This window comes from Bombina bombina, chromosome 4 (genome assembly GCF_027579735.1).
Source record: "Bombina bombina isolate aBomBom1 chromosome 4, aBomBom1.pri, whole genome shotgun sequence".
Taxonomy (NCBI): domain Eukaryota; kingdom Metazoa; phylum Chordata; class Amphibia; order Anura; family Bombinatoridae; genus Bombina; species Bombina bombina.
Window position 1 is genome coordinate 254,773,119 of NC_069502.1, and position 25,892 is coordinate 254,799,010.

Consider the following 25,892-nt stretch of genomic DNA (forward strand, 5'->3'; position numbering starts at 1 on the left):
ATTATTATATTGATTTATCATTAAGAAAAAGAAAATTTATGCTTACCTGATAAACTTACTTCTTTTTTTAACACGATGAGTCCATGGATCATCTTACTTACTACTGGGGATACCTCTTCTGCCCTGCAGTTGGCGGCAAAGAGCACCACAGCAAAGCTGTTAAATATCATCTCCCTTCCCTCCCAACCCAGTCATTCGACCGAAGTCAAGGAGAGAAAGGAAGTAACTAGGTGCAGAGGTGTCTGAAGTTTATAATAACCAATAACCTGTCTTTTAAAAACAGGGTGGGCCATGGACTCATCGTGTCAAAAAAGAAATACATTTATCAGGTAAGCATAATTTTTTTTTTTAATGACACAATGAGTCCACGGATCATCTTAATTACTATTGGGAATCAATACCCAAGCTAGAGTACACAGATGATACGGGAGGGACAAGACAGGGAACCTAAATGGAAGGCACCACTGCTTGAAGAACCTTTCTTCCAAAAGCGGCCTCAGCCGAGGCAAAAGTGTCAAATTTGTAGAATTTGGAAAAAGTATGAAGAGAGGACCAAGTTGCAGCCTTGCAAATCTGTTCCACAGAAGCTTCATTTTTGAATGCCCATGAGAAAGCATCCGCCCTCATGGAATGAGCCGTAACTCTCTCTGGAGGCTGCTGTCCAGCAGTCTCATATGCAAAACGTATTATACTCTTCAGCCAAAAAGAAAGAGAAGTAGCCGTAGCTTTCTGTCCCTTACGTTTTCCTGAGAAAACTACAAACAAAGCAGAAGACTGACGAAAATCCTTAGTCGCCTGCAGGTAAAATTTTAACGCACGAACCACGTCCAAATTGTGCAGAAGCCGTTTTTTTCTGAAAAGTAGGATTAGGGCACAAGGAAGGAACAACAATCTCCTGATTAATGTTCCGATCAGAAACAACTTTAGGAAGAAATCCTAATTTAGTAGGTAAAACTACCTTATCAGAATGAAAAATAAGGTGAGGGGACTCATACTGCAACGCCGAGAGCTCCGACACTCCTACGAGCAGAAGAAATAGCAACAAGAAATAAAACTTTCCAAGATAACAACTTAATATCTAATATCTAAGGAATGCATAGGCTCAAACGGAGCCTCTTGAAGAACTTTGAGAACCAAATTAATACTCTATGGAGGAGTAACTGGCTTGAACACAGGCCGGATCCTGACCAAGGCCTGACAAAAAGATTGCACATTTGGAACATCTGCCAGACGTTTATATAACAAAATAGATAAGGCAGAAATTTGACCCTTTAGGGAACTTGTTGATAATCCTTTCTCCAAACCCTCTTGGAGAAAAGACAAAATCCTAGGAATCCTAACTCTACTCCATGAGTAGCCCTTGGATTCACACCAATAGAGATATTACGGTAAATTTTTCTAGTTACAGGTTTTCGAGCCTGAATCATGGTCTCTATGACCGATTCTGAAAAGCCCCGCTTGGATAAAATTAAGCGTTCAATCTCCAAGCAGTCAGCTTCAGAGAAACTAGATTTGGGTGAAGGAAGGGCCCTTGAATTAGAAGGTCCTTCCTCAACGGAAGTCGCCAAGGTGTCAGAGATGACATGTCCACCTGATCTGCATACCAAATCCTGCAAGGCCAAGCCGGTGCAATGAGGATCACCGAGGCCCTCTCCTGCTTGACTCGAGCAATAACCCGAGGAAGAAGAGCAAACGGAGGAAATAGGTATGCTAGACTGAAGGTCCAAGGTACCGCCAGGGCGTCTATCAGTACCGCCTGAGGGTCCCTGGACCTCGACACTTACCTCGAAAGCTTGGCATTCTGTCGAGATGCCATGAGATCCAATTCCGGTTGACCCCATTTGAGAATCGGGCTGGAAAACACTTCCGGATGGAGTGCCCACTCCCCAGGATGAAAGGTCTGCCTGCTCAGGAAGTCCGCCTCCGAGTTGTCCACCCCTGGGATGTGGATCGCCGACAGACAGCAAGAGTTGGTTTCCGCCCACTGGATTATCTTGGTTACCTATGTCATCGCTAAGGAACTAATCGTTCCTCCCTGATTATTGATGTAAGCCACTGAAGTTATGTTGTCCGACTGGAACCTGATAAACTGGACCGAGGCTAACTGGGGCCAGGCCAGAAGAGCATTGAAGATCGCTCTCAATTCCAGAATGTTTATAGAAAGAGCAGAGTCTGACTGAGTCAAACTCCCTGAGCCTTTAGGGAGCCCCAGACTGCTCCCCAACCTAGAAGGCTGGTGTCTGTTGTCACAATCACCAAAGATGGTCTGTGAAAGCAATTCCCTGGGAGAGATAATCCCGAGACGACCACCATTGAAGAGAATCCCTTGTCTCCTGCTCCAGAAGTATTAGAGGAGACAAATCGACATAATCTCAGTTCCATTGCCTGAGCATGGATAACTGCAGAGGTCTGAGATGGAACCGAGCAAACGGGATGATGTCCATTGCCGCTACCATCAGCCCGATTACCTCCATGCACTGAGCCACTGAAGGCCGAGGAGTGGAATAAAGGGCTAAACAAGTATCGAAAATCTTTGATTTTCTGACTTTTGTCAGAAAAATCTTCATAGATAGGGAATCTATTATGGTTCCCAAGAATGTTACCCTTGTATTTGGGACTAAGGAACTCTCTTCCAAATTTACCTTCCATCTGTGAGATCGCAGGGAGGATAACAACATTTCCGTGTGGGATCTTGCTTGTTGTAAGGATTGCGCCTGGACCAGGATATCGTCCAGATAGGGCGCCACTGCAATGCACCATTACCGAAGCACCACCAACAGCGATCACAGAACTTTTGAGAAAATTCTAGGAACTTTTGCAAAACCGAAGGGAAGAGCCATGAATTGAAAGTGTTTGTCTAGAAAATCAAACCTTAGGAACTTGTGATGATCCCTGTGAATGGGAACATGCAGATACACGTCCTTTAAATCCACTGTTGTCATAAATTAACCCTCTTGGATCAAAGGGAGAATGGAATGAATAGTTTCCATCTTGAAGGACGGTACTCTGAGAAATTTTTTTAGACTCTTGAGATCTAAAATTGGCCTGAAAGTTCCCTCTTTTTTGGGAACCACAAACCAATTGGAATAAAAACCCAGACCCTGTTCCTGTATCGGATCAGGAACTATCACTCCCAGGTCGGAGAGGTCTCTTACACAATGTAAGAATGCCTCTCTTTTTGTCTGGTCTACAGATAATCTTGAAAGCAGAAACCTGCCTCTGGGAGGAAAACCTTTGAACTCTAGTTTGTATCCCTGGGACACGATGTTTACTGCCCAGGGATCCTGGACATCTTGAACCCAAGCTTGAGCGAAAAAGGAAAATCTGTCCCCCACAAGATCCGGTCCCGGATCGGGGGCAGACCCTTCATGCAGGCTTCTTGGATTGTTTTCCTTTATTCCAAGACTGATTGGGTCTCCATGAAGGTTTATTCTGTTCCTGTTTGGAGGCGGAAGAGGAAGAATTTCCTTTGAAGTTTCGAACGGAAAGAAAATTACTCTGTCGTCCCTTCTGTTTGTTTCTCTTATACTAAGGGAGAAGAAGACTTTTACCTCCCGTAATATCAAAGATTATTTCCGTCAAACCAGGTCCAAACAAGGTCTTCCCCCTTGTAAGGAATCGCTAATAGTTTGGACTTAGAAGATACATCCGCAGACCAAGGTTTTAACCATAAGGCTCTGCAAGCTAGAACAGAGAAACCTGAAGTCTTTGCTCCCAGTTTGATAACTTGAAGGGAAGCATCCATAATAAAGGAATTAGCCAATTTAAGAGCTTTTATCCTATCCTGGATCTCATCCAGGGGAGTGTCTGTCCTAATAGCATCAGACAACGCATCAAACCAATATGGTAGCAATGCACACAGCTGGCTGCCATTGTAAGCCCTGGTGTACATACATCTTTTTGAGTAACCCCTCTAACTTTTTGTCCATAGGATCCTTGAAAGCACAACTATCCTCTATGGGAATAGTAGTTCTCTTAGCTAGGGTGGAAATCGCTCCTTCCACCTTGGGGACTGTTTGCCAAACCCCCTTAATCGAGTCGGCTATAGGAAACATCTTTTTAAATATAGGAGATGGAGAAAAAGGGATACCCGGTCTCTCCCACTCCTTAGCAATGATCTCAGAAGCTCGGTTTGGTACTGGAAAAACCTCTATTGAGGAAGGTACCTCAAAATACTTGTTTAGCTTACTGGATTTCTTAGAAATAACAGCGACCGTGGAGTCGCTGTCGTCCAATGTAGCTAAAACCTCCTTAAGCAACAGACGGAGGTGTTCTAGTTTAAACCTGAAGGATACAACTTCAGTATCGGCAAGAGGAATTACACTGTCAGAATATGAAATTTCACCTTCAGATGCTACTACGGTATCCTCCTCCTCAAGCTTCTGGGAGGGGGCCTCTGAAATAGCAACAACTGCGTCCGAAACCTTGCTTACTGAATGTCTGATTTTCCTCTTACGCTTTCCCTGCAACATTGGAAAAGCAGACAACGCATCTGAAATTTTAGAAGACATGAGAGAAGCGATGTCCCTTAAAGTAACTCCAGCGGGAGGTAGAGAGGAAGCGCAGGGCACTGCATGTGAGGGCGGTAAAATTTGGGACACTTGAGGAGAAAGCTGCGGTATATATTGAACCTCGTCATTAGACTCCTAGACAACATCCGCTTTAGAGAAAGTTGGCTCAGAAAAGATTTTATCCCTATAATTTAACGTCCTCTCAATACATGAGGAACAGAAAGGGATTGGTGGTTCAACATTGGCATCAAAACACAGGGAGCAAGTGATATTTTGTAAGGTCTCTTGGTCCATACTGGTTCACAATGGTTTGATTATCAAATAGAAACCACCAGAGCCATTTGTAAAAGCTTCTCTCCCAACCCCAGTGCCTGCATATTAAGGCTGTCAAAAGTCCTCTCCAGTCTAGGAGAGTTTACAGTGTCTCACCAACAATAAAGTGCCCCTTTTTAGTTCTGAGCTCTTAATGTTGTCTATTAGGTTTGTAATAACGTGCTCACTTCTTTCTGAGTGTCCTGCAGCTCCAGAAATAATAAAGTAGCACTTACCTTGTACTTCTGCCTGACAGCAAGGCAGCTCACTAGGTATGAGAGGTCCTCTCCCTCACATCGACCTGTGGAGAAATAAAAGACTGAGTAATGTCACTCAAGATTTAGGAGTTAAGGCAGCATAAAACATGGGAGGCGCAGTGAGAATTATGTCCCACAAGTTCCCATTGCTCTAAAGCCACCACTGCTCTACTGAAGAGACTAATATGGACTACGGCTACACCCTAGGACAAAGCAGCACAATCTTGCACCACTTTAAAAATAATAAACTCTTGATTGAAGAATCATAACTAACACCTAACTTTACCACTTCCTAGCACTAACGTAGGCAAAGAGAATGACTGGGTTGGGAGGGAAGGGAGGTGATATTTAACAGCTTTGCTGTGGTGCTCTTTGCCGCCTCCTGCAGGGCAGAAGAGGTATCCCCAATATTAATTAAGATGATCCATGGACTCATCGTGTCATGAAAAAGAAAATGTTAAACTAGATTTTTAATAATAAAGATAACTACAGACATATTTCTCTCTGGCAACTATGTGTTTACTCCCTGCAAAAGTATTAAATACATAATTACAGTCCGCTTTGGACTGAAAATGCTCTACTGCACTGGAGCTAAACATGGCTGCTGAGGCAATCAGTGGCTACATATGTGTGCAGCCACCAATCGCTGTCCCTGTTAGGCTTGCTTTCAGCTGTATATTGCTGATCCATAACTGACTTTAAAGGTCCGGTAAATACAGTAGATTTGCCTAATCAACAAATGCATGATAAGCAGACAATGCAATGGCGCTTAGTCTGAGCTTTAAATGAGTTATGTATTTTTTCTCACAAATTTCAAAGTTTTATATCAATTTATACTCCTCCTGTATCATGTGACAGCCATCAGCCAATCACAAATTCATATACGTATATTCTGTGAATTCTTGCATATGCTCAGTAGGAGCTGGCAACTCAAAGTGTAAATATAAAACAAATGTGCACATTTTGATAATGGAAGTAAATTGGAAATTTGTTTAAAACTGTATGTTCTATCTGAATCATGAAAGTTTTTAATGTTGACTTGAGTGTGCCTTTAAAGGGACAGTCTAGTCAAAATTAAACTTTCATGATTCAGATAGGGCATGCAATTTTAAACAACTTTCCAATTTACTTTTATCATCAAATTTGCTTTGTTCTCTTGGCATTGTTTGTTGAAAGCTAAACCTAGGTAGGCTCATATGCCCTTGAAAGCCACCTCTTATTTTGACAGTTTTTCACAGCTAGATGCTAATTAATGTGTGCCATATAGATAGCACTGTGCTCACTCTAGTGGAGTTATTGATGAGTCAGCACTGGTTGGCTAAAATGCATGTCTCAAAAGAACTGAAATAAGGGGGCAGTCTGCAGAGGCTTAGATACAAGGTAATTACAGAGGTAAAAAGTATATCAATATAACAGTGTTGGGTATGCAAAACTGGGGAATGGGTAATACAGGGAATATCTATATTTTTAAACGATAACAATTCTAGAGTAGACTGTCCCTTTAACCACATGTTTAGTTCCTTTGCATGGGTTAAACACACAGTTTAAACAATCATTATTGCTATAAAAATGTTTTTTTTAATAAAGCCAGAAATATAAAATGTTATTTCTATTCCCATTACTCTCCCTTGAAACAGCCCTAGACTTCCTCACTCATTTTTTCTATTGCCAGTCTGAACAACTCTTTAATTAGGGGGTTTACATTATTTGGAATCATACTGACTGTCCATCTTTGTGTAGATGTTTGTTGCAAATTTTACTCATCTAACCTCAAACCCAATAGTGTTACAACTTTTTCAGATATATTTAAATAGCAAAATTGTTTGTGCTCTAGTTATGCAAAACATCCTGGAGAGCCACGCAGGACCCACAGCCTGTCATTTTTAAAGCCCTTTTCTCAATGAATCTGACTTTGTGTTAATACAGATAGACTGTTTAACCCCTTAATGACCAAGGACGTACGCCACACGTACTCAAAAAAAATACAGTTAATGACCGAGGACGTGTGGCGTACCATTAAGGCAGAGGGGGAGGGTTAGAGAGCTGTTTGGTGGGGGATCAGTGAGGCTGGGAGCTAAGGGGGGATCCTACACAGCAGCATATGTAAATATGCTAAAAAAACACACACAAAAAGCCCAACTATAGCTTTTATTTTAGTACTGGCAGAGTTTCTGCCAGTACTTAAGATGGCGGGGACAATTGTGGGGGAGGGAAGAGAGCTGTTTGGGAGGGATCAGGGGGCCTCATGTTTCAGGTGGGAGGCTGAGCTCTACACTAAAGCTAAAATTAACCCTGCAAGCTCCCTACAAGCTACCTAATTAACCCCTTCACTGCTAGCCATAATACACATGTGAAATGCAGCAGCATTTGGCGGCATTCTAATTACCAAAAAGCAAGGCCAAAGCCATATATGTCTGCTATTTCTGAACAAAGGGGATCCCAGAGAAGCATTTACAACCATTTGTGCCATAATTGCACAAGCTGTTTGTAAATGATTTCAGTGAGAAACCTAAAATTGTGAAAAATTTAACGTTTTTTTTTTTTAATTTGATCGCATTTGGCGGTGAAATGGTGGCATGAAATTTCTCAAAATTGGCCTAGATCAATACTTGGGGTTGTCTACTACACTACAGCTAAAATTATCCCTAAAAGCTCCCTACATGCTCCATAATTAACCCCTTCACTGCTGGGCATAATACACGTGTAGTGCGCAGTGGCATTTAGCAGCCTTCTAATTACTAAAAAGCAACGCCAAAGCCATATATGTCTGCTATTTCTGAACAAAGGGGATCCCAAAGAAGAATTTACAACCATTTAAGCCATAATTGCACAAGCTGTTTGTAAATAATTTCAGTGAGAAACCAAAAGTTTGTGAAAAAATTTGTAAAAAAGTGAACGATTTTTTGTATTTAATCGCATTTGGCGGTGAAATGGTGGCATGAAATATACCAAAATGGGCCTAGATGAATACTTTGGGATGTCTACTAAAAAAATGGATATTCAGAGATTCCTGAAAGATATTAGTGTTCTAATGTAACTAGCGCTAATTTTGAAAAATAATGGTTTGGAAATAGCAAAGTATTTATGGCCCTATAACTTACAAAAAAAGCAAACAACATGTAAACATTGGGTATTTCTAAACTCAGGACAAAATTTAGAAACTATTTAGCACAGGTGTTTTTTGGTGGTTGTAGATGTGTAACAGATTTTGGGGGTCATAGTTATAAAAAGTGTGTTTTTTTTTCAATTTTTTCCTCATATTTTATAATTTTTTTCATAGTAAATTATAAGATATGATGAAAATAATGGTATCTTTAGAAAGTCCATTTAATGGCGAGAAAAACGGTATATAATATGTGTGGGTACAGTAAATGAGTAAGAGGAAAATTACAGCTAAACACAAACACCGCAGAAATGTAAAAATAGCCTTGGTCCCAAACGGACAGAAAATGGAAAAGTGCTGTGGTCATTAAGGGGTTAAGGAAGTGTTTTAATACTTTAACTTTAATATTTGTCATTCTCTTGCTTATAGTATTGGACTTCTAGTCAGTTTTTAATAGCAGAGCAGAACAGATTCGTCTTAAAGCTAATACTTTCAAGTGAATGTAAATTTTCCAACAATTGAAGGTCCCTAATACCTCCATAACACATGCTGACTTAAACCACAATATTTTTTTAATAAAATTTTAAATTTTTAATAATATATTTTTAACTACAAACTTAGCTCCGTTTTGATGATCAATTCCTCCCATCTGGCACTTCCTTGATTTGCAGACTGTGACGTATAGAGCATTCCCACCCGCTCTATTACGTACCTCTGAAGCGTGTCCCTGCAAAGTCCTTAATTTGCGCATGCGTGCAAAACCTTGTGTCTTAATCTGCGCATGTGTTCCCGAATCCAAACGAAGCACTATGCTTTGGAATCACTATATTACTTTCAAATGCATGCGCAGAAGCAGCAACACAAGCGCGTCCCCGTGAAGTCCTTAATTTGCGCATGCGTGCAAAACCTTGTGTCAATCTGCGCATGCATTCCCGAATCCAAACGAAGCATTATGCTTCGGAATCGCTGTATTACTTGCAAACGTATGCGCAGAAGCAGAGCATGACGTTGCACAAAAGGGGTTGAACGCCACGGGGTGGGGGAGCCAATTTGACAACATAATTGTCAATCAATTAGAAAATGAGGGACATAATGACGTGCGGAGGAATTGCGGCCCCGAAAATTAGGTAAAAAAAGTATATATTTGGATTTTGAATTAAAATACAAAAAAAATTATGAATTAAAGTCCACCTTATTTATTGCCCTTGATAATATGAGGATAAGTGATACTGTTGACTTTACATTCACTTTCAGTAATTTATAGGTTTATTAGGTTTGGAACATTTTTAAATCACAAATTACACCATTTTATTTTTATATAAATCTATATCAGCATGTAACAGTAACTGCCATACAGTGCCTCTAAAAATAGTTTAGGATGACTGGCACAATGGATAGGCAAAAAATTTAATATATTATGATCATGGTTGGCTGTTAAACACATTTTAGGTATAGATTGCTCCATGCATTTTAAAGCCATGTATGGATACAAAGCAATTTTTCAACTAATGCTGCAATATGTGTTAAAAATTAAATATAGTTTAGTTTATCTTTTAAATGGTAGACTAACTTTAGAATGTATATTATCATACTTTGTGACATGCCTCATTTCTCTGACAGAGTATTACCTTCTTGATCCCTGGATTCTTCCACTACATGCAAAGTGCCATGGATGAGCCATCTCCTCTGCTAAGCTCTGAAGAGGTGAAACTTGAGTTATGTGCCGTGACCAGCAGTGATGATAAAGGTGCGAGACAACCCTATCTTAATATAATTGGCTATTGAGCTATTAAATGAGAAATCTGTACTTTCTCCAACATAGGTGTGTCCGGTCCACGGCGTCATCCTTACTTGTGGGATATTCTCCTCCCCAACAGGAAATGGCAAAGAGCCCAGCAAAGCTGGTCACATGATCCCTCCTAGGCTCCGCCTTCCCCAGTCATTCTCTTTGCCGTTGTACAGGCAACATCTCCACGGAGATGGCTTAGAGTTTTTTAGTGTTTAACTGTAGTTTTTATTATTCAATCAAGAGTTTGTTATTTTAAAATAGTGCTGGTATGTACTATTTACTCTGAAACAGAAAAGAGATGAAGATTTCTGTTTGTAAGAGGAAAATGATTTTAGCAACCGTTACTAAAATCGATGGCTGTTTCCACACAGGACTGTTGAGAGGAATTAACTTCAGTTGGGGGAAACAGTGAGCAGACTTTTGCTGCTTGAGGTATGACACATTTCTAACAAGACGATGTAATGCTGGAAGCTGTCATTTTCCCTATGGGATCCGGTAAGCCATTTTTATTACATAAAGAAAAAAAGGGCTTCACAAGGGCTTTTAAGACTGTAGACATTTTCTGGGCTAAAACGATTTATATATAAGCATATTTTATACCCCATAGCCTTGAGGAATTATTTTAATCTTGGGAACTATGTAAAATAACCGTCAGGCACTGTATTGGACACCTTATTCTCTAGGGGCTTTCCCTAATCATAGGCAGAGTCTCATTTTCGCGCCTCTATTGCGCACTTGTTTTTGGGAAGCATGACATGCAGATGCATGTGTGAGGAGCTCTGATACATAGAAAAGACTTTCTGAAGGCGTCATTTGGTATCGTATTCCCCTTTGGGCTTGGTTGGGTCTCAGCAAAGCAGATACCAGGGACTGTAAAGGGGTTAAATATAAAAACGGCTCCGGTTCCGTTATTTTAAGGGTTAAAGTTTCCAAATTTGGTGTGCAATACTCTTAAGGCTTTAAGACACTGTGGTGAAATTTTGGTGAATTTTGAACAATTCCTTCATACTTTTTCACATTTGCAGTAATAAAGTGTGTTCAGTTTAAAATTTAAAGTGACAGTAACGGTTTTATTTTAAAACGTTTTTTGTACTTTGTTATCAAGTTTATGCCTGTTTAACATGTCTGAACTACCAGATAGACTGTGTTCTGTATGTGGGGAAGCCAAGGTTCCTTCTCATTTAAATAGATGTGATTTATGTGACACAAAATTTAGAGAAAATGATGCCCAAGATGATTCCTCAAGTGAGGGGAGTAAGCATGGTACTGCATCATCCCCTCCTTCGTCAACACCAGTCTTGCCCACACAGGAGGCCCCTAGTACATCTACTGCGCCAATACTCCTTACTATGCAACAATTAACGGCTGTAATGGATAATTCTATCAAAAACATTTTAGCCAAAATGCCCACTTATCAGCGAAAGCGCGACTGCTCTGTTTTAGAAAATACTGAAGAGCATGAGGACGCTGATGATATTGGTTCTGAAGTGCCCCTACACCAGTCTGAGGGGGCCAGGGAGGTTTTGTCTGAGGGAGAAATTTCAGATTCAGGGAAAATTTCTCAACAAGCTGAACCTGATGTGATTACATTTAAATTTAAATTGGAACATCTCCGCGCTCTGCTTAAGGAGGTGTTATCTACTCTGGATGATTGTGAGAATTTGGTCATTCCATAGAAATTATGTAAAATGGACAAGTTCCTAGAGGTCCCGGGGCCCCCCGAAGCTTTTCCTATACCCAAGCGGGTGGCGGACATTGTAAATAAAGAATGGGAAAGGCCCGGTATACCTTTCGTCCCTCCCCCCATATTTAAAAAATTGTTTCCTATGGTCGACCCCAGAAAGGACTTATGGCAGACAGTCCCCAAGGTCGAGGGGGCGGTTTCTACTCTAAACAAACGCACCACTATACCCATAGAAGATAGTTGTGCTTTCAAAGATCCTATGGATAAAAAATTAGAAGGTTTGCTTAAAAAGATGTTTGTTCAGCAAGGTTACCTTCTACAACCAATTTCATGCATTGTTCCTGTCACTACAGCAGCGTGTTTCTGGTTCGATGAACTAGAAAAGGCGCTCAATAATAATTCTTCTTCTTATGAGGAGATTATGGACAGAATTCATGCTCTCAAATTGGCTAATTCTTTCACCCTAGACGCCACTTTGCAATTGGCTAGGTTAGCGGCGAAAAATTCTGGTTTTGCTATTGTGGCGCGCAGAGCGCTTTGGCTAAAATCTTGGTCAGCGGATGCGTCTTCCAAGAACAAATTGCTTAACATTCCTTTCAAGGGGAAAACGCTGTTTGGCCCTGACTTGAAAGAGATTATCTCTGATATCACTGGGGGCAAGGGCCACGCCCTTCCTCAGGATAGGTCTTTCAAAGCCAAAAATAAACCTAATTTTCGTCCCTTTCGCAGAAACGGACCAGCCCCAAGTGCTACGTCCTCTAAGCAAGAGGGTAATACTTCTCAAGCCAAGCCAGCCTGGAGGCCAATGCAAGGCTGGAACAAAGGAAAGCAGGCCAAGAAACCTGCCACTGCTACCAAGACAGCATGAGATGTTGGCCCCCGATCCGGGACCGGATCTGGTGGGGGGCAGACTCTCTCTCTTCGCTCAGGCTTGGGCAAGAGATGTTCTGGATCCTTGGGCACTAGAAATAGTCTCCCAAGGTTATCTTCTGGAATTCAAGGGGCTTCCCCCAAGGGGGAGGTTCCACAGGTCTCAATTGTCTTCAGACCACATAAAAAAACAGGCATTCTTACATTGTGTAGAAGACCTGTTAAAAATGGGAGTGATTCATCCTGTTCCATTAGGAGAACAAGGGATGGGGTTCTACTCCAATCTGTTCGTAGTTCCCAAAAAAGAGGGAACATTCAGACCAATCTTAGATCTCAAGATCCTAAACAAGTTTCTCAAGGTTCCATCGTTCAAAATGGAAACCATTCGAACAATTCTTCCTTCCATCCAGGAAGGCCAATTCATGACCACGGTGGATTTAAAGGATGCGTATCTACATATTCCTATCCACAAGGAACATCATCGGTTCCTAAGGTTCGCATTCCTGGACAAGCATTACCAGTTTGTGGCACTTCCGTTCGGATTAGCCACTGCTCCAAGAATTTTCACAAAGGTACTAGGGTCCCTTCTAGCGGTGCTAAGACCAAGGGGCATTGCAGTAGTACCTTACTTGGACGACATTCTGATTCAAGCGTCGTCCCTTCCACAAGCAAAGGCTCACACGGACATTGTCCTGGCCTTTCTCAGATCTCACGGGTGGAAAGTGAACGTAGAAAAAAGTTCGCTATCTCCGTCAACAAGGGTTCCCTTCTTGGGAACAATAATAGACTCCTTAGAAATGAGGATTTTTCTGACAGAGGCCAGAAAATAAAAACTTCTAAACTCTTGTCAAATACTTCATTCTGTTCCTCTTCCTTCCATAGCGCAGTGCATGGAAGTAATAGGTTTGATGGTAGCGGCAATGGACATAGTTCCTTTTGCGCGAATTCATCTCAGACCATTACAGCTGTGCATGCTCAGTCAGTGGAATGGGGACTATACAGACTTGTCTCCGACGATACAAGTAGATCAGAGGACCAGAGATTCACTCCGTTGGTGGCTGTCCCTGGACAACCTGTCACAGGGGATGAGCTTCCGCAGACCAGAGTGGGTCATTGTCACGACCGACGCCAGTCTGGTGGGCTGGGGCGCGGTCTGGGGACCCCTGAAAGCTCAGGGTCTTTGGTCTCGGGAAGAATCTCTTCTCCCGATAAATATTCTGGAACTGAGAGCGATATTCAATGCTCTCAAGGCTTGGCCTCAGCTAGCAGAGGCCAAGTTCATACGGTTTCAATCAGACAACATGACGACTGTTGCGTACATCAACCATCAGGGGGGAACAAGGAGTTCCCTGGCGATGGAAGAAGTGAACAAAATCATTCAATGGGCGGAGACTCACTCCTGCCACTTGTCTGCAATCCACATCCCAGGAGTGGAAAATTGGGAAGCGGATTTTCTGAGTCGTCAGACATTTCATCCGGGGGAGTGGGAACTCCATCCGGAAATCTTTGCCCAAATTACTCAATTGTGGGGCATTCCAGACATGGATCTGATGGCCTCTCGTCAGAACTTCAAGGTTCCTTGCTACGGGTCCAGATCCAGGGATCCCAAGGCGACTCTAGTAGATGCACTAGTAGCACCTTGGACCTTCAAACTAGCTTATGTATTCCCGCCGTTTCCTCTCATCCCCAGGCTGGTAGACAGGATCAATCAGGAGAGGGCATCGGTGATCTTGATAGCTCCTGCGTGGCCACGCAGGACTTGGTATGCAGACCTGGTGAATATGTCATCGGCTCCACCATGGAAGCTACCTTTGAGACGAGACCTTCTTGTTCAAGGTCCGTTCGAACATCCGAATCTGGTCTCACTCCAACTGACTGCTTGGAGATTGAACGCTTGATCTTATCAAAGCGAGGGTTCTCAGATTCTGTCATTGATACTCTTGTCCAGGCCAGAAAGCCTGTAACTAGAAAAATCTACCACAAAATATGGAAAAAATATATCTGTTGGTGTGAATCAAAAGGATTCCCTTGGGACAAGGTAAAAATTCCTAAGATTCTATCCTTTCTTCAAGAAGGTTTGGAGAAAGGATTATCTGCAAGTTCTTTGAAGGGACAGATTTCTGCCTTGTCTGTGTTACTTCACAAAAAGCTGGCAGCTGTGCCAGATGTTCAAGCCTTTGTTCAGGCTCTGGTTAGAATCAAGCCTGTTTACAAACCTTTGACTCCTCCTTGGAGTCTCAATTTAGTTCTTTCAGTTCTTCAGGGGGTTCCGTTTGAACCCTTACATTCCGTTGATATTAAGTTATTATCTTGGAAAGTTTTGTTTCTGGTTGCAATTTCTTCTGCTAGAAGAGTTTCAGAATTATCTGCTCTGCAGTGTTCTCCCCCTTATCTGGTGTTCCATGCAGATAAGGTGGTTTTACGTACTAAACCTGGTTTTCTTCCGAAAGTTGTTTCTAACAAAAACATTAACCAGGAGATAGTCGTGCCTTCTTTGTGTCCGAATCCAGTTTCAAAGAAGGAACGTTTGTTGCACAATTTGGATGTAGTTCGTGCTCTAAAATTCTATTTAGATGCTACAAAGGATTTTAGACAAACATCTTCTTTGTTTGTTGTTTATTCTGGTAAAAGGAGAGGTCAAAAAGCAACTTCTACCTCTCTCTCTTTTTGGATTAAAAGCATCATCAGATTGGCTTACGAGACTGCCGGACGGCAGCCTCCTGAAAGAATCACAGCTCATTCCACTAGGGCTGTGGCTTCCACATGGGCCTTCAAGAACGAGGCTTCTGTTGATCAGATATGTAAGGCAGCGACTTGGTCTTCACTGCACACTTTTACTAAATTTTACAAATTTGATACTTTTGCTTCTTCTGAGGCTATTTTTGGGAGAAAGGTTTTGCAAGCCGTGGTGCCTTCCATCTAGGTGACCTGATTTGCTCCCTCCCTTCATCCGTGTCCTAAAGCTTTGGTATTGGTTCCCACAAGTAAGGATGACGCCGTGGACCGGACACACCTATGTTGGAGAAAACAGAATTTATGTTTACCTGATAAATTACTTTCTCCAACGGTGTGTCCGGTCCACGGCCCGCCCTGGTTTTTTAATCAGGTCTGATAATTTATTTTCTTTAACTACAGTCACCACGGTATCATATGATTTCTCCTATGCAAATATTCCTCCTTTACGTCGGTCGAATGACTGGGGAAGGCGGAGCCTAGGAGGGATCATGTGACCAGCTTTGCTCTTTGCCATTTCCTGTTGGGGAGGAGAATATCCCACAAGTAAGGATGACGCCGTGGACCGGACACACCGTTGGAGAAAGTAATTTATCAGGTAAACATAAATTCTGTTTTTGTCCGGAAATCCATTTCTCTTGTTAAGTGTATCCAGTCCACGGATCATCCATTACTTGTGGGATATTCTCCTTCCCAACAGGAAGTTGCAAGAGGATCACCCACAGCAGAGCTGCTATATAGCTCCTCCCCTCACTGCCATATCCAGTCATTCTCTTGCAACTCTCAACTAAGATGGAGGTCGTAAGAGGACTGTGGTGTTTTATACTTAGTTTATTTCTTCAATCAAAAGTTTGTTTTTTTTAAATGGTACCGGAGTGTACTGTTTATCTCAGGCAGTATTTAGAAGAAGAATCTGCCTGCGTTTTCTATGATCTTAGCAGAAGTAACTAAGATCCTTTGCTGTTCTCACATATTCTGAGGAGTGAGGTAACTTCAGAGGGGGAATAGCGTGCAGGTTTTCCTGTAATAAGGTATGTGCAGTTAAAATATTTTTCTAGGGATGGAATTTGCTAGAAAATGCTGCTGATACCGAAGTAATGTAAGTAAAGCCTTAAATGCAGTGATAGCGACTGGTATCAGGCTTATTAATAGAGATACATACTCTTTTATAAAAGTGTATTTTAAAACGTTTGCTGGCATGTTTAATCGTTTTTTACATATGTTTGGTGAGAAAACTTATTGGGGCCTAGTTTTTTCCACATGGCTGGCTTGAATTTTGCCTAGAAACAGTTCCCTGAGGCTTCCCACTGTTGTAATATGAGTGGGAGGGGCCTATTTTGGCGTTTTTTTGCACAGCAAAAATTACAGACACAGACATCCAGCTTCTTCCTGCATGATCCAGGACTTCTCTGAAGGGCTCAAAAGGCTTCAAAAGTTGTATTGAGGAAGGTAAAAAGCCACAGTAGAGCTGTGGCAGTTGTTGTGACTGTTTAAAAAAACGTTTTTGTCATTTGTTATTCCGTTTTTGGTATTAAGGGGTTAATCATCCATTTGCAAGTGGGTGCAATGCTCTGCTAACTTATTACATACACTGTAAAAATTTCGTTAGTGTAACTGCATTTTTTCACTGTTATTTAAAAATTTGGGAAAATTTGTGTTTCTTAAAGGCGCAGTAACGTTTTTTTATATTGCTTGTAAACTTGTTTTAAAGTGTTTTCCAAGCTTGCTAGTCTCATTGCTAGTCTGTTTAAACATGTCTGACACAGAGGAACCTACTTGTTCATTATGTTTGAAAGCCATGGTGGAGCCCCATAGGAGAATGTGTACTAAATGTATTGATTTCACCTTAAACAGTAAAGATCAGTCTTTATCTATAAAAGAATTATCACCAGAGGGTTCTGTCGAGGGGGAAGTTATGCCGACTAACTCTCCCCACGTGTCAGACCCTTCGCCTCCCGCTCATGGGACGCACGCTAATATGGCGCCAATTACATCAGGGACGCCCATAGCGATTACCTTGCAGGACATGGCTGCAATCATGAATAATACCCTGTCAGAGGTATTATCTAGATTGCCTTAATTATGAGGCAAGCGCGATAGGTCTGGGTTTAGGAGAGATACAGAGCGCGCAAATGCTGCTAGAGCCATGTCTGATACTGCGTCACAGTATGCAGAACATGAGGACGGAGAGCTTCAGTCTGTGGGTGACATCTCTGACTCGGGGAAACCTGATTCAGAGATTTCTAATTTTAAATTTAAGCTTGAGAACCTCCGTGTATTGCTTGGGGAGGTATTAGCTGCTCTGAATGACTGTAACACAGTTGCAATTCCAGAAAAATTGTGTAGGCTGGATAGATACTATGCGGTGCCGGTGTGTACTGACGTTTTTCCTATACCTAAAAGGCTTACAGAAATTATTAGCAAGGAGTAGGATAGACCCGGTGTGCCCTTCTCCCCACCTCCTATATTTAGAAAAATATTTCCAATAGACGCCACTACACGGGACTTATGGCAGACGGTCCCTAAGGTGGAGGGAGCAGTTTCTACTTTAGCAAAGCGTACCACTATCCCGGTTGAGGACAGTTGTGCTTTTTCAGATTCAATGGATAAAAAATTGGAGGGTTACCTTAAGAAAATGTTTATTCAACAAGGTTTTATTTTACAGCCCCTTGCATGCATTGCGCCTGTCACTGCTGCGTCGGCATTCTGGTTTGAGGCCCTGGAAGAGGCCATCCAGACAGCTCCATTGAATGAAATTATTGACAAGCTTAGAACGTTTAAGCTAGCTAACTCATTTGTTTCTGATGCCATTGTTCATTTGACTAAACTAACGGCTAAGAATTCCGGATTCGCCATCCAGGTGCGTAGGGCGCTATGGCTTAAATCCTGGTCAGCTGACGTGACTTCAAAGTCTAAATTACTCAACATTCCTTTCAAGGGGCAGACCTTATTCGGTCCTGGCTTGAAGGAAATTATTGCTGACATTACTGGAGGCAAGGGTCATACCCTTCCTCAGGACAGGGCCAAATCAAAGGCCAAACAGTCTAATTTTCGTGCCTTTCGAAATTTCAAGGCAGGAGCAGCATCAACTTCCTCCGCTTCAAAACAAGAGGGAACTGTTGCTCATTCCAGACAGGCCTGGAAACCTAACCAGTCCTGGAACAAGGGCAAGCAGGCCAGAAAGCCTGCTGCTGCCCCCAAGACAGCATGAAGGAACGGCCCCCTATCCGGAAACGGATCTAGTGGGGGGCAGACTTTCTCTCTTCGCCCAGGCGTGGGCAAGAGATGTTCAGGATCCCTGGGCGTTGGAGATCATATCTCAGGGATATCTTCTGGACTTCAAAGCTTCTCCTCCACAAGGGAGATTTCATCTTTCAAGGTTATCAGCAAACCAGATAAAGAAAGAGGCATTCCTAAGCTGTGTGCAAGACCTCCTAGTAATGGGAGTGATCCATCCAGTTCCGCGGACGGAACAAGGACAGGGATTTTATTCAAATCTGTTTGTGGTTCCCAAGAAAGAGGGAACCTTCAGACCAATCTTGGATCTAAAGATCTTAAACAAATTCCTCAGAGTTCCATCATTCAAAATGGAAACTATTCGGACCATCCTACCCATGATCCAAGAGGGTCAGTACATGACCACAGTGGACTTAAAGGATGCCTACCTTCACATACCGATTCACAAAGATCATCATCAGTTCCTAAGGTTTACCTTTCTAGACAGGCATTACCAATTTGTAGCTCTTCCCTTGACCACTGCCCCGAGAATTTTTACAAAGGTTCTGGGCTCACTTCTGGCGGTTCTAAGTCCGCGAGGCATAGCGGTGGCTCCGTATCTAGACGACATCCTGATACAGGCGTCAAGCTTTCAAATTGCCAAGTCTCATACAGAGATAGTTCTGTCATTTCTGAGGTCGCATGGGTGGAAAGTGAACGTGGAAAAGAGTTCTCTATCACCACTCACAAGAGTCTCCTTCCTAGGGACTCTTATAGATTCTGTAGAGATGAAAATTTACTTGACGGAGTCCAGGTTATCAAGACTTCTAAATGCTTGCCGTGTCCTTCATTCCATTCCACGCCCGTCAGTGGCTCAGTGCATGGAAGTAATCGGCTTAATGGTAGCGGCATCTCAGACCGCTGCAATTATGCATGCTAAGTCAGTCAGATTATTCCCCTTTACTAAATCTGGATCAAGAGACCAGAGATTCTCTTCTCTTGTGGCTTTCTCGGGTCCATCTGTCCAAGGGTATGACCTTTCGCAGGCCAGATTGGACGATTGTAACAGATGCCAGCCTTCTAGGTTGGGGCGCAGTCTGGAACTCCCTGAAGGCTCAGGGATCGTGGACTCAGGAGGAGAAACTCCTTCCAATAAATATTCTGGAGTTAAGAGCAATATTCAATGCTCTTCTAGCTTGGCCTCAGTTAGCAACACTGAGGTTCATCAGATTTCAGTCGGACAACATCACGACTGTGGCTTACATCAACCATCAAGGGGGAACCAGGAGTTCCCTAGCGATGTTAGAAGTCTCAAAGATAATTTGCTGGGCAGAGTCTCACTCTTGCCACCTGTCAGCGATCCACATCCCAGGCGTAGAGAACTGGGAGGCGGATTTTCTAAGTCGTCAGACTTTTCATCCGGGGGAGTGGGAACTCCATCCGGAGGTGTTTGCTCAACTGGTCCATCGTTGGGGCAAACCAGAACTGGATCTCATGGCGTCTCGCCAGAACGCCAAGCTTCCTTGTTACGGGTCCAGGTCCCGGGAGCAACGCTGATAGATGCTCTAGCAGCTCCTTGGTTCTTCAACCTTGCCTATGTGTTTCCACCGTTTCCTCTGCTCCCTCGACTGATTGCCAAAATCAAACAGGAGAGAGCATCAGTGATTCTGATAGCGCCTGCGTGGCCACGCAGGACCTGGTATGCAGACCTAGTGGACATGTCATCTCTTCCACCATGGACTCTGCCTCTGAGGCAGGACCTTCTAATACAAGGTCCTTTCAATCATCCAAATCTAATTTCTCTGAGACTGACTGCATGGAGATTGAACGCTTGATTCTATCAAGGCGTGGCTTCTCCGAGTCAGTCATTGATACCTTAATACAGGCTCGGAAGCCTGTCACCAGAAAAATCTACCATAAGATATGGCGTAAATATCTTTATTGGTGTGAATCCAAGAGTTACTCATGGAGTAAGGTTAGGATTCCTAGGATATTGTCCTTTCTCCAAGAGGGTTTGGACAAAGGCTTATCAGCTAGTTCTTTAAAAGGACAGATCTCTGCTCTGTCTATTCTTTTGCACAAGCGTCTGGCAGAAGTTCCAGACGTCCAGGCATTTTGTCAGGCTTTGGTTAGGATTAAGCCTGTGTTTAAAACTGTTGCTCCCCCGTGGAGCTTAAACTTGGTTCTTAAAGTTCTTCAGGGAGTTCCGTTTGAACCCCTTCATTCCATTGATATTAAACTTTTATCTTGGAAAGTTCTGTTTTTGATGGCTATTTCCTCGGCTCGAAGAGTCTCTGAGTTATCTGCCTTACAATGTGATTCTCCTTATCTGATTTTTCATTCAGACAAGGTAGTTCTGCGTACCAAACCTGGGTTTTTACCTAAGGTGGTTTCTAACAGGAATATCAATCAAGAGATTGTTGTTCCATCATTGTGTCCTAATCCTTCTTCAAAGAAGGAACGTCTTTTGCATAATCTAGACGTAGTCTATGCCTTGAAGTTTTACTTACAGGCTACTAAAGATTTTCGTCAAACATCTGCCCTGTTTGTCGTTTACTCTGGACAGAGGAGAGGTCAAAAAGCTTCGGCAACCTCTCTCTCCTTTTGGCTTCGGAGCATAATACGCTTAGCCTATGAGACTGCTGGACAGCAGCCCCCTGAAAGGATTACAGCTCATTCTACTAGAGCTGTGGCTTCCACCTGGGCCTTTAAAAATGAGGCCTCTGTTGAACAGATTTGCAAGGCTGCGACTTGGTCTTCGCTTCACACCTTTTCAAAATTTTCAAAATTTGATACTTTTGCTTCTTCAGAGGCTGTTTTTGGGAGAAAGGTTCTACAGGCAGTGGTTCCTTCCGTTTAAGTTCCTGCCTTGTCCCTCCCATCATCCGTGTACTTTAGCTTTGGTATTGGTATCCCACAAGTAATGGATGATCCGTGGACTGGATACACTTAACAAGAGAAAACATAATTTATGCTTACCTGATAAATTTATTTCTCTTGTAGTGTATCCAGTCCACGGCCCGCCCTGTCCTTTTAAGGCAGGTCTAAATTTTAATTAAACTACAGTCACCACTGCACCCTATGGTTTCTCCTTTCTCGTCTTGTTTCGGTCGAATGACTGGATATGGCAGTGAGGGGAGGAGCTATATAGCAGCTCTGCTGTGGGTGATCCTCTTGCAACTTCCTTTTGGGAAGGAGAATATCCCACAAGTAATGGATGATCCGTGGACTGGATACACTACAAGAGAAATAAATTTATCAGGTAAGCATAAATTATGTTTTTGTGGAGATTATATGATTATGCGTTAGATAACCCCCTGATCAAATTGGAAGTCGACTCAACCCTAGGGCATTACTTTGAGGAGAATATTTCAGATACCATATCCCCCTCTACAGTATGGGAAGCCCACAAATGTGTGGTGTGGGGTGAGTTCATTAAGTATAAAGCGAGGGAAACTAAAAACAAACAGCAATTTGTAAACTCCTCTCTATCCCAAGTCGGATACTGGGAATCAGAACATAAAAAGGCACCCACCTCCACAGTTATATTAGAATCTCTGACCAAAGTTAGGAGTGACCTGAATAATCATCTCACTAAAGATTACCAACGCAAGGCCTCAATATTACAACAAAAATATTTTGACGTGAATGTCAAGATAGGCTCGTCATTAGCCAAAGCACTAAAATGAAAACAATTTAATACGTATATACACACACTAACGGACGCGGCAGGCCAAATGCAAAAGTACAGCAAGAAAATAACAGACATTCCGACAATACTACGAGAAACTTTACAATATCGGCAATGACAGCACACAAACTGACATACATAGATATTTAGACGATGTGTGCCTACAAACACTGAACCCTGAGGATACCACATCCCTAGACATGACAATCACAAATTACGAAATCAAAACAGCTATTCAAAACATGCCAAACGGCAAAAGTCCAGGGCCAGACGTGCTAGGTATAAAATACTACAAGACGTATATGCACCATATGTTAACACCCCTAGCATCCCTATTCAATTCGTTGTTACAAGAAAGAGGTTTCACAGACCAAATGTTAGAGGCAAATATCACTGTACTTCCCAAGCAGGGAAAGAGCCCAGACAAACCGGAGAATTTCCGCTCCATCTCACTTTTGAATTTGTACATTAAAATATATGCCAAAATATTAGCAACCAGAATTAACAAGTTCTTAATTGATACACCCAGACCAAGTGGGTTTCGTGCCGGAAGGGAAGCTTGAGACAATACGTTGAAAGCATTGCAATTAATATCACATGCTCAACAACATCATATACCCCTAGTCCTTGTCTCGACGGATGCTGAAAAAGCCTTTAACCGAGTACATTGGCTATTCCTAAAATCGGTCCTGCTCAAGATGAAATTTATCGAAACATTCATAGACCAAATTTTCACATTGTATAGAAACCCCACACCGCGAGTCAAGGTGAATGGCCTTCTGTCTGATAGATTCTCTATTAGAAATGGCACAAGGCAAGGATGTCCCCTATCGCCAATTCTCTTTGCTATAACTATAGAAGCTCTGGCACAGAGAGTTCGGGAAGACACACAAATTTCAGGGATACCCACTAAGTCATGCGAACACAAATTGGTGCTATATGCGGATGATATCCTGCTAACACTGACCAATATCGACATCTCTCTGACCAAAACCCTGACCGTCTTCAGAGAGTACGGACAGCTCTCCAATTTTCACCTTAATGTAACCAAATCGGATTTAATAAACATTACATATAACTCAGAAGACTTGAAGGGACACTGAACCCAAATTTTTTTCTTTTGTGATTCATATAGAGCATGCAATTTTTTTCTAATTTACTCCTATTATCAAATGTTCTTCATTCTCTTGCAAGAATGTATGCTTAGATGCCGGCCCATTTTTGGTTAACAACCTGGGTTGTTCTTGCTGATTGGTGGATAAATTCATCCACCAATAAAAAAAGCTCTGTCCAGAGTTCTGAACCAAAAAAAAGCTTAGATGCCTTCTTTTTCAAATAAAGATAGCAAGAGAACGAAGAAAATATGATAATAGGAGTAAATTAGAAAGTTGCTTAAAATTGCATGATTTATCTGAATCACAAAAGAAAAAAATTGGGTTCAGTGTCCCTTTAAACATGACATTGCTGGCCTGCCCCTTGAGATTGCAAACAACTAAAATGAAATACCTTGAAATATACCTCTCCCCGGACCCCCAGGTTACATTCCAAGCTAATTATAAAACCCTAGAACATATAACGTACAAACTTTTACTAACGGATGACTCACATTCTCTCCCTTCATTTACAAAAGCATGGGCGAAGGAACTACAAACTGAGTTAAACGAACCAAGATTGGCAGACAGCTTTCCAAACCACAAAAACAGCTTTAATACCTTACCCCTAGTAGATTACAACGTATTTACAAACAAGCCTCGGGTAAATGTTAGAGGGATTGCGGGGGAGACGGAACACCAACCCACATTTGGTGGAACTACCCTAAACTAGACACATATTGGGTGGGGATCCTCGACCACATAAAATATACAATAGCAGCTTTGCTGCTGATCATGCTGAACAGTGCTAAAATGCTAATTCCAAAGCACTGGAAGTCACTTGTAGCTCCAACAGTGGAGGAATGGAAACGGCAAGTAGACACTTTGATCCATTTAGAGCGTTATCATCACATCCAACAAGGGTCAATAGACATACACAAACTCATGTTTAGAGCAGTGGACTAAATGTAAACATTGCCCAGAGTAGGATGCACCAGCTAGCAACACAAAAACAGCAAACTAGTAGATAGCTTATGGTCTACATCAGGCTGAGAGGCCCATTCCATCTTGGTATATTACTTTGAAGGAGTATTGAGAACCATGTATGTAACTTTTTGTTATTTATGATTTTATAATTATTGTGTACAATACCGTACGAGTCGCAGAGTTCGTCCAGAAGCTGACAATTGGCATCATATCGGGACGTTTTATATATGGACATTTCACAACTATTGTATAGAGCTGTATAAGGTGCTGACTACCGGCAGTTAATTGTAACTGGAATTATATGATATGACGAAAATAATGGTATCTTAAGAAAGTCCATTTAATGGCGAAAAAAACGTTATATAATATGTGTGGGTACAGTAAATTAGTAAGAGGAAAATTACAGCTAAACACAAACACAACAGAAATGTAAAAATAGCCCTTGTCCCTAACGGTAAGAACATTGAAAAGAGTCTGGTCACTAAGGGGTTAAAAAAGGAGTCTTATCTCTGTTTCTAGACAAACAATGTTACAGCAGTAGCTTATGTCAATCATCAAGGGTGAACTCACATTTCCCTGGCTATGATGGAAGTGTCACAAATTCTCTCTTGGGCTGAAGTCAATTCATGCCTAATAACTGCGATTCACATCCGAGGAGTGAACAATTGGGAGGCAGACTTTCTCAGTGTTCCATCTCTACATCCAGGGGGAGTGGTCTCTCCATCAGGATGTGGTCTATCTGATTGTGGATCTATGGGGCTTACCAGAAATAGATATGATGGCCTCTTGTTTGAAGAGCAAGATTCCCAGGTACTTTGCAAGGTCCAAGGATCCTCAGGCAGAAGTAATGGATGTGCTAGTAGTTTTCTTCCTCTGCTTCTACTTTCCAGTGTAATTTCCAAGATAAAATTGGAAGTCAATTGTAATCCTAATTGCCCCAGCATGGCCTCACAGGATCTGGTACGATTGTCCAGTTGCCCGCCTTGACCTTTTCCTCTAAGGTCAGACATATCTCAATTTCCTTTTTTACATCTAGATCTAAGTTTCTAAACATGATGGCATGGAAATTGAACACTTAGTTCTGAGTCATAGAGGATTCCCAGATTCTGTAATTAACACTCTGATTCAAGCTTGTAATTTTCTAGCAAAATTTCACAAAGATTGGAAAACTTTTATTTATTGGTGTATTGGCCATCATTTTTCCTGGCATTCTTTTAGATTTATCATTTTTTTGCCGGATGGTTTAGATAAGGGTTTATCTTTCAGTTCTCTCTCATTTCTGCTCTTTCTGTATTATGTCACAGGAAGATTGCTAATCTTCTTTATATTCATTGTTTCGTTCAGGCTTTAGTTTGAATTAAAACTGTTATTAAGCCTATTTCTCCACTTTGGAGTCTTAACCTCGTGTTAAGGTTTTGCAGGCTCCTCCTTTTGTGCCTATGCATTAATTGGACATTAAACTACTTTCATGGAAAGTGTTGTTTCTTTTGGCCATCTTGTCTGCTAGAAGAGTTTCTGAATTGTCTGCTCTCTCTTGTGAATCTCCTTATGATATTCCTTTGGGATAAGGCTGTTTTCTTTCATGTAATTAACAAGAGTCCATGAGCTAGTGACGTATGGGATATACATTCCTACCAGGAGGGGCAAA

The 25,892-nt window shown here is 42.0% G+C and overlaps 1 protein-coding gene across 1 annotated transcript in view; it reads left to right on the forward strand.

Moving 5' to 3' along the window:
• The window catches only part of PASK (PAS domain containing serine/threonine kinase), a 426,576-nt gene that overhangs the window by 69,015 nt on the left and 331,669 nt on the right, over positions 1-25,892 (forward strand). The window contains exon 8 of the mRNA XM_053709902.1: positions 9,804-9,930. Within this exon, the coding sequence (XP_053565877.1) occupies positions 9,804-9,930 (127 nt within the window). The remainder of the gene's footprint in view (positions 1-9,803; positions 9,931-25,892) is intronic.